The sequence below is a fragment of the Struthio camelus genome, chromosome 28 (genome assembly GCF_040807025.1).
Source record: "Struthio camelus isolate bStrCam1 chromosome 28, bStrCam1.hap1, whole genome shotgun sequence".
Taxonomy (NCBI): Eukaryota; Metazoa; Chordata; class Aves; order Struthioniformes; family Struthionidae; genus Struthio; species Struthio camelus.
In genome coordinates this window covers 2,325,006-2,333,938 of record NC_090969.1, presented here as the reverse complement: position 1 = coordinate 2,333,938, position 8,933 = coordinate 2,325,006, and the positions used below count along the sequence as shown (strand labels likewise).

Here is an 8,933-nt window from a genome sequence, read left to right as displayed (position 1 = left end):
TGGGCCCTCCTGATCTCCCCCCACCGCCGGCAACGCTAAGGAGATGCGGACACGGACGGGCTTCGAGCCGGGCTGTTTAATGGGGTAAATCCAGGTATCGGGGCGAGGGGGGGCTTCCCCGGGGTTGGGGGGGCCGGGGTGGATAGGCCCCCTCCGTCCCCCATGCTGCGCTGGGGGCAGAGCCGGGGTATGTACAAGCAGGGGCAGAACCGGGGGGTGCGGTACCTCTGGGGCCGGGGTCCCCAAGGGTAGTGTTTGCCCAAGGGGGGAGCAGCGATGGCTGGGGGGGGTGCCTTCCTCCCCCCCCCCCTCACTTCACCAGCTGCTTGACGCGAGCGTCGATGGCAGCAAAGTTGTCTTCTACCACGGCCAGGTTTTCCTTCATGGTCTTCTGGACCTGGAGTGGGGGGGAATGGCAGGGTGGGCACACAACCCCCCCACACACACCAAAATGGGGCACCCATTACCCCACGGGGTGCCAGAGGGACCCACCTGTGACAGCAGCATGGTGTTGTCCTTGAGGGCACCAGCCATGACCTGCTGCGTCGTGTCCAGGTGTGTGAGGAGCTGCCCGAATTGCATGGCTGGGGAGAGGCGGGAGCTCAGCGCTGGGGGTCCGGTGGCCCCCCCCCCAATTGCTACTGTTCCCCCTCCATCCCCTGCAGCCCCCCACCTTGCTCATGCAGCTCCTTGAGGGCCACCAGTCTCTGCACCACGTCAGGCAGGGTGCTGGCCATGGGGCCCCAGCGCTGCACTGTCTCGTAGATCTGGTGGACCTGGGGGGTGAGGAGGGTGAGGGTCAGCACGGTTTGGGGAAGGGGGGGGGTCCCTTGTTCCCCCCTCCCAAATGCTAGGATGGGGGCCCCCAGGGCCCTCCCAGCTGGCTCTCACCTTGCTCTGGGTGTCGGCATCCTCCACAGCCGCCTTGTGCTTGGCGATTTCGTTCACCTTCCCGAGGACGCTCTGGGGAGGGGGGACAACAGGACGTGAGACCCCCAAATTCCCCCCCCCAAATCCCACGGCTTGTGGGGACCCAGGGAGGGCTCAGCCCCTGGCCCCATCCCTTTGCCCATCCCCACCTCACCTGCAGCCGGGCCTCCACTTGGTCCAGCACGGCCACGTCCAGGGTGCTCACCTTGGCTTGCAGGATCTCCACCGTCTCCTGGGGATGGAGGGCAGCGTTGAGGGGGGCAGGCAGAGCCCCGGTACCACGGGGGGGGTAAAGGGCTCCCCTGCATCCCCCCTACCCTATGCCCAACTTACCACGAGGCTGGCACCCTTCAGCCCCACCGCCAGCGGGTTCTGGGAGGGGGGAAAGAGAGCGTCAGCGGGGCAGCGTGGGGGGGGGGCAGGACGGAGCTGCGCACGGCCCTCGCTCGCCCCGTACCTGGCTGTCGGACTCGCAGCGCACTGTCGCCTCCAGCTCCGCCAGCCGCTTCTCCAGCTCCGCGATCTGGTAGGGAGGTGGGGGGAGATGAAGGGGGTGAGACAGCAAGCACCCCCCCCCCCCCAAAAGCGGTGCCTCCTGCACCCCAATGCTCACCTTGGCAGCCTGGACAAAGCGGTCCTGCTCCGGCCTCGAGTGCAGCTCGTAAGTCACCGTGTTGCCGGCAGGGGCTGGGGCCTTGGCCGGGCTCTTCCCTGGCGCGGCCTTGCTGCTCTTCACTGCTTCCAGCTGCACCAGCAGGCGCCTGGGCGAGGGGACAAGGTGGGCATGGGATGCTGCCGTCCTCCCCGGGTCCCGCGCAGGGGGGCCGGGAGAGCGTGCTCACTTTGCCAGCGCGCCATCGGGGTCCGCGAGGTTTATGGTGGCGTCGGGGCCCAGCAGTTTCTCCAAGTGGCTGGAGACCAGCTGCTGCTTCAGGCCCGCGACCTGCTTGGCCAAGGCCACGGGCGTCAGCTTCTCCTCGGCCGCCGACTCCTTCATCGTGCTCTGCGGGGAGGGGACAGGCGGCTGCGTCACCCCCGTCCCGGAGACAGCATTGTCTCACCGGTGCCTGCTGCGGGGGCGACGCTTACCTGGATCCTCTCCACCTCACCAGCCAGCTCCTGCACCTCGTGCAGCAGCCGCTGGTACCGCTGCTGGGGTGTCTCCTTGGCGCCAACACCCTCGCCGAGCTGCGGGGAGAGGAACCGGAGGGTTGCACGGCAGCACCGGAGGGGCTGGGACACCGGCACCCGATGCCCCTCGGTGCCCACTCAAAGGGATGAGTTTGGTGGCCCCCCCCCCCAGTAGGGATGGGGCCGTGGGGTGAGCAGGGACAGCCTGCAGCCCTACGACACCAGGGTGGCCCAGGCTGGAGGGGACGTCCCCGCGCCCTCCGCACCGCTCCGGACTCACGATTTCGTACTCCCCAGACTCATAGCCTGTTCGCTTGGTCTTGCTGATGCGGTCGGAGAAATCTGGAAGAGGAGTTGGGGTGGGGGGGGGGTGTCATCCCGGGACGCCAAACTAGCCCAGGGGGTGCAGCATGGGGGGGGGGTCCCTGCAGCCCACCGTCCCCCTGGCCCCTCGGCTCACCCAGGCCCTTGGTGCCAACTCGCTTGTCCTTGAACTTGTCGTAGGCGGCGTTGGGGTTGACGATGAGGTGCTCCACGCTGGTGCTGGTGAGCTCCTCCTGCGCACAACGCCCGGCGTTAGGCATGGGTTTGTCAGCAGAGCTGCCACCTCTCTGCTCCCCGCAGCGTCGGCGGCCGGCTGGGGCCAGTGCTGGGACAGGACGGGTGCTACTGGGGGCTGGGGGGGGAGGGAAGGCAACCCCCCCCATCCTCTCCGAATGCCCCAGAATTGGGGGGGGGGGGCGCAACACCAAAGAGCAGCCCTCGGGCTGGGGCTTGCGCACGGGGACGGTCTCCTTGGGCAGCAAGGGCTGTCCTGGATGCAGCATGTCCCCAGGGCCCGGCAGAGGGGCACTGGACCCCCTGTCCTGCACTGCCTGGCAGGAGAAACTCCCCCCCCGAGGGCTTGGCAGCAGGACCACAGGTGCCAGGACACATCGAGGCTTGAAATGTTGCACTGATGTTTAGCAGCTGAGTTACTAAAAAGATGAAAAAAAAAAATGTGCTGCTGAGCCCAGGAGCTTCGTGGGCAGCTGCAGGGAGCAGGGAGACACCCCTGCGTGGCAGGGCTGTAACTGCCCCGCAACCACGTCCCGGGGTGGCACCGGGGGAGCTGCGGTGGTTTAACACGCACCGTCACGCCAAGGGCCGTTCCCGCAGCTCCGCTGCCGCGGGCCGGTTGGCACTGAGTGGGTGCCGAGACGAAGCTGCCGGCCGAGCAGAAACGCACCCAGGCCGGGCAGCACCGGCTGTTTCGCCCTGCAGCTTGTGGGATTTGAACCCCTCGAGGATCGAAGCCAGCAAAGGAGCTTTGCCCGGAGCCCGGCTGGGGACGTGTCCCCTGGTGGGGTGACCGCAGAGTCGGTGAGTCGGAGGTCTCCTCGCCCTCTGCTGCGGTCGGGGACCCTGAGCCAGCAGGGCCCTGCCGGAGGCACCCGAAGGATCCCCCCCCCCCACCTGCTCCTTTGGCCCCCCCAACTGCCTCCCAGCCCTGGGCTGAGGTGCTCGCGGGGAGCCCTGGCGCGGTGCGGACGGACAAGAAGGAGGGAGGGAGTGAGAGCAGCGGGGGGGCAGCGCTAGCAGGGTTAGGGGGGGACGCCCGGCCGGGGCGGGAAGGCAGCGGTGAGCGCCCGCGAGCGGAGCGCAGCGTTAGGGCGGCCGACGGACGGGCTCTTACCAGCTCCTTGCGTTTCCCAGAGGTGAGAAAGTCAGAGCAAGGTTAGGAGGAAGGAGGAGAGGGAGGAGGGAGAGAGAGACAAAAATCGTATTAGAAGGTTTGTCCCATGCACGGCCCGACCGTCGCCCGCGTCCCTGCCCCGAGGCCCGGCGCCGGGGTCGCCCACCGGCCCGAGGCGAGGGGTTAGGAGCCATGCGGGACGCGGGGGCGGCGGGGCCGCCAGCGCGGGGGCAAGGGCAGCAGTGGGGTTAGTGGCTGCGAGAGCGGAGGGGAGCGAAGGGCCGGGCTCCCCCTGGGGCGCTCAGGGCCGAGGAGGCGATCGCCACGGCCGGCAGCATCCAGGAGCCCAGGGAAAGCGCCTGGGTTTGGGTAGCAGGATGCGGCCGTCGTCCTGGGGCTCAGCGAAGCATCCCGGGGGCTGGAGGGGAGCCAGCTACTTTGGGCACGAGGCGGGGGTTTGCGATGCAGCCGAGCCCCCGCTCCGATAAACCCACTCCAGCTCTGGCTTTTCCTTTTGTCCCGGGGGGATTTCAGGCAGGTCGGAAGGGCCTGGATGGAGGAGCCGAATGCCTGGCAGGTCTGCACGCTGCTCAGCCCCACGGTGCCCGTGGGAGGCATCCAGCTGCGGTCCTGGGCTGGTGGGACCGCGGTCTCGGCCCCCAGCACGTTGCCGTTCCCCCGAGGGGCACGGACACCCCCCCCCAACCCCGCGCTGCCCTGGCAGCGGGGCTGGGGGCTCAGCGCGGCCTCTCTTGCCCGGCGGCGTGCCGCGAAGCCTGACAGCCTGTGCTCCCATCTCAGCCCCAACCAGCTACACCACCTTCCCCGGCCCTGCAGCGGGTTCGTTTGCGTTACGGTCGGCGTTACAGGGCTCAGTAACAGGCAACGGCTACTGTGCGCATCTACCGCATGCAAAAATCAACCCAAAAACGGCATGCAAAAAAAGAGAAGCAGTGAATGGGCTTACTTGTGCAAACTAGTGTCCAGGCAAGGTGGGGAGCAGGGAGGGGAAGAGCGGTAGGAAAACTCAGGTAAGTTCAGTGCGCAAGAGACAACATGATTAAGCCGTACAAGGGGCTTTGGCGAGCCGGGGCCGGGCCGGCAGGCGGCAGGGCTCCCGCAGCAGGCGCGGACGTGCGCCAGCCAAGGCAGCATTGCTAATTCATGCCGGCGGCCGCCGCAGCAGAGCCCACACCCAGCCGCCGGCCTGGCACCCGCCCGGCAGGGACTGCGGCACCCGCGGCTCCCCGGCTCCGGCGTTATCGTCCTCGGGCCCCCACGGCAGCTCTCTGGGCCCAGCCAAGGGGCCCTAAATCCTTTATTTCGTGGGGTAGGACATCACCGCTTCCGGTTTGGAGCAGCCGAAGGGCGAGGCTCCCAGAAGAGGAAACCGGAGGAATTAAAATCCCGGTTAACCCTTTGCCTCCTGCCTACAGCTGGGGCTGCATGGCGGGGAAAACGGGTGCAGGGGAGGCAAGTCACGGACACGGCACCACTGTATCACCGATGGCGACTTCAGAGTATCTGAGGCCTGACTGGTGCTGTTTGGGGTGAAAAGAGCCAATTTCAGTCTGATTTACTGACTGAACCTGCCAGGACATGGGGGTCAGCAGGGATGCATTTGCCTGCAGGTGCCAATTTGCCCTGTCGTGTTTTTTTTACCGCTCAACGGGAGTCCGAGTGCCCAGCGTCCTCCCGCTGCAGCCATCCAGCTCCGACACACAGGGCCCAGGCATGCAGCACGCGGAGCGTCACACCAACCCCTACGTGGCAGGACGGGGCCGAGGCTGCGCTGTCCCGTGTCGTTCCCCCCCCCCCCCCTCAAACACCAGCTGGGCCACGGCGAGAAGCCGGGTCTCGCCCCCCGCGCCGTCGAGGCCTGGCTCCCCCCCACCCCAGCTTGGGAGCACGTGCCGGCGAAGCGGGGCCCAGTGGGCGGGCAGGCAGCAGGAGGGAAAAGGATCTGCAGCGCCAGCTGGGATCCGCGGGGCCGAGGCAAGGAGGCAACGCGAATGGCACGAGGCAGCGGGGCGCCGGGAGGGCGCACGTCACGCACGCGGCAGAGCACCGGGCCGAGCGAGCGTCCCCGGGAGCACACCAAGGTGGGGATCATGGCTCCGTCAGGGTGGCCAGAGCAGTCGTTCCGGCCGGGAGCCGCCTCGGCCAGGAGCGCGGGCGAGCGGGAGCCCTTGCCCTGCCTCCCAGGCAGAGCTGGGAGCCGCCTGGCCGCAACGCAGCCCTGCCTGCGTCCCTCGTGCCATAACACGCAGGGCCTCGAGGACGGGGGCTCGGCAGCCTGAGGACAGAGCCGACCCAGCCCTGCCTGGGCGTCAGCCCCATCTCAGGGACACCACGGTCAGGTCAAGGCTGGCAGCCTCGAGGACGTGGCACGCATCGCTCCCAGAACAGCCACGGCCTGCATGCAACAAACGGGCTGCGGCGCAGGGCTGGGCCGCGGGACCCTACTGCTATTTGGGGCTGTTTTTATGGGGCCTGACCCCCGTCGGCGTGGCCCCTGTTGTCCTCCGCATGCTGCCAGCCTGCGTTTCCCGTGCCCGGCCCCCCAACCAGGCTCACGTCCATTGGCAAAGCCAATGGGGGGGGGGGGGGCGGTTCGCCAGCCCTGCTCGCGCCTGCTGCCCTCAGCTGCGTTACACCGCGTGCAGACCCTGGGGACAAGGACAGGGACAGCCACCCGGCACTGGGCAGGGATTAAGCCCTGCCAGCGCTTCGTGGCCCCCCGAAAACGTTTGCAGTTTGACCAGGGGGTGAGCGTCGCTGGGACGCAGCACCGTGGCGGGGGGACGTGGCGCTGCAGAGGCGTGCGCGGGGACAAGGGCCGTTTCCCGGTCCCGGCGTGCCGGACATCTGCAGGAAGGCGGCACAGGCAGGTTCGCGCGCACCCGCCGCGCGGCACGGCCCCAGCGAGGCCTTACCGCGTCGAACTCGGCCTGGTCGTCCTCGGGCAGGTCACTGGTCTCGTACACGTCCGGTTCGTTCCTGGCCTGGCGATGTAAACGGGCTCCGGTGAAACCGGGTGGTGGCGCGGGGCCGGCCCTGGGGGGTCAGGTCACCCTCGCAGCACCCACAACCACCCAGCCCAGCACCCCAGTAACATCACTCTCACCATCAAAGATGCCCACAATCCCCTCAGCGCTCCCTACCGTTACCCCCACACCTCAAATCCCCCCACAAAACACCCTCAGGTGCCCCCTCAACCATGGACACCCCCCTGCGGTTACCCTCCCCCACATACCCTCAGTCTTCCCAAATATTCCTGATCCCTCTTAGACACCCCCGGCACCTCCCTAACACCCCAGTTACTGTGCCAGGTTCCTCCGATCCCCCCTGGACAGGTCTGCTCCCCTTCAACAGTCCCAAGTGCCCTCTTTCTCCCCAAATGCCCCAGTTACTGTCCCGGGTTCCCCTGATCCCCTCCAAGTGGGGGGGACTCCCTCAAATACCCCCCCACTTCCTGGCACCTCCAATCTCCCCAAATGCCCCATCTACCCCTCCAGCCACCTCCCATTCCTCCGAGGCACCCCCTAATCCCCTCAGCTACCCCCCAGCCATCCTCGATCCCCCCCAGCCACCCTTGATCCCCTCAGGCCCCCCCCAAAAGCCTCAGACACCCTCAATTTCCCCCCCAGGCACCTGGATCCACCCCAGACACCCCCGATCCCCTCAGCTACCTCCAAAAAGCCCCAGGCCCCCTCCATCCCCTCAATGACCCCCCAGACCCTCCCGATCCCCCCCCCAGGCCTCCTCCATCCCCTCAATGACCCCCCAGACCCCCCGATCCCCCCCCAGGCCTCCTCCATCCCCTCAATGACCCCCCAGACCCCCCGATCCCCCCCCCAGGCCTCCTCCATCCCCTCAATGACCACCCAGACCCTCCCGATCCCCCCCCCAGGCCTTCTCCATCCCCTCAATGACCACCCAGACCCTCCCGATCCCCCCCCCAGGCCTCCTCCATCCCCTCAATGACCACCCAGACCCCCCGATCCCCCCCCAGGCCTCCTCCATCCCCTCAATGACCCCCCAGACCCCCCGATCCCCCCCAGGCCTCCTCCATCCCCTCAGTTACCCCCTAGACACCCCCGATGCCCCCCCAGGCCTCCTCCATCCCCTCAATGACCCCCCAGACCCCCCGATCCCCCCCCAGGCCTCCTCCATCCCCTCAATGACCCCCCAGACCCCCCGATCCCCCCCCAGGCCTCCTCCATCCCCTCAATGACCCCCCAGACCCCCCGATCCCCCCCCAGGCCTCCTCCATCCCCTCAATGACCCCCCAGACTCCCCGATCCCCCCCCAGGCCCCCTCATCCCCTCAGTTACCCCCCCCCGCCCGGCCCGGCCCGGCCCGGCCCGGCCCGGCCCGCACTCACGATGCCGGGCAGGTCGGCGTACTTGGGGTCGGCCATGGCCGGGCCGGGGCCGGGGCCGGTACCGGTACCGGGTCGGGCCGGGCGGCGGCGGCGGCGGGGCGGGGCCGGGCGGGACTGAACGAGTCTCGCGAGAGCTGCCGGCGCGGGGCACGCTGGGAAACGGAGTGCTGGGGGGGCGGGGGGCGGGGGGCGGGGGCCGCTCTCCGCGCGCCCCCTTCCCTCCCTGCGCGCGGGGGTGGGGGCGGGTGCACCCGGGGTGGGGGAACACGTAGGGGTGCAGGGGGGGGGTGGGTGCACATGGTGGGGTGCACACTGGGGGTGCACATGAGGGGGGTTCACTGGGGGTGCACAGGGGTGTGGGTGCACCCCGGGGGTGCACGCTGGGGGTGCAGAGGGGTGTGGGTGCACATGGGGGGTGCACACTGGGGGTGCCCTGCGGGGTGGATGCACCCCACAGGGTGCATGCTGGGATGTGCACGGAGGGTTGCACATGGCGGGGTGCACAGTGGGGGTGCCCTGGGGTGTGGGTGCCCCTCGGAGGGTGCATGCTGGGAGGTGCACAGAGAGTTGCACATGGGCAGGGTGCACGCTGGGGGTGCAGAGGGGTGTGGGTGCACATGGGGAGATGCACAGGGGGTTGCACAGTCGGGGTGCAGAGGGGTGGGGGTGCACATGGGTGTGAGTGCACACTAGTGTCAGAGTGCACAGGGTGAGTGTGCGCGGGTGTGCGTGTGCAAAGGCGGGGGTGGGCGCCCACACAAGAGCGTAGGAGCGGCCCCCCGGGTGGGCACATTCCAGGGTGAGTGCCCA

At 68.5% G+C, this 8,933-nt stretch overlaps 1 protein-coding gene across 1 annotated transcript; it reads right to left on the bottom strand.

Annotated features, from left to right (window-relative positions):
- Nucleotides 1-61: 61 nt before the first annotated feature.
- Nucleotides 62-8,286, bottom strand: DCTN2 (dynactin subunit 2). Its single transcript, XM_068921219.1, has 14 exons — nucleotides 8,124-8,286; nucleotides 6,673-6,741; nucleotides 2,522-2,618; nucleotides 2,342-2,403; nucleotides 2,020-2,118; nucleotides 1,773-1,933; nucleotides 1,544-1,691; nucleotides 1,388-1,453; nucleotides 1,264-1,302; nucleotides 1,085-1,162; nucleotides 892-963; nucleotides 674-776; nucleotides 493-584; nucleotides 62-397 (listed from the first exon to the last, which is right to left on the bottom strand). Exons 1-14 carry the CDS (start codon nucleotides 8,157-8,159, stop codon nucleotides 311-313), a joined length of 1,209 nt encoding a protein of 402 aa, XP_068777320.1. The 5' UTR covers nucleotides 8,160-8,286; the 3' UTR covers nucleotides 62-310.
- Nucleotides 8,287-8,933: the final 647 nt, after the last annotated feature.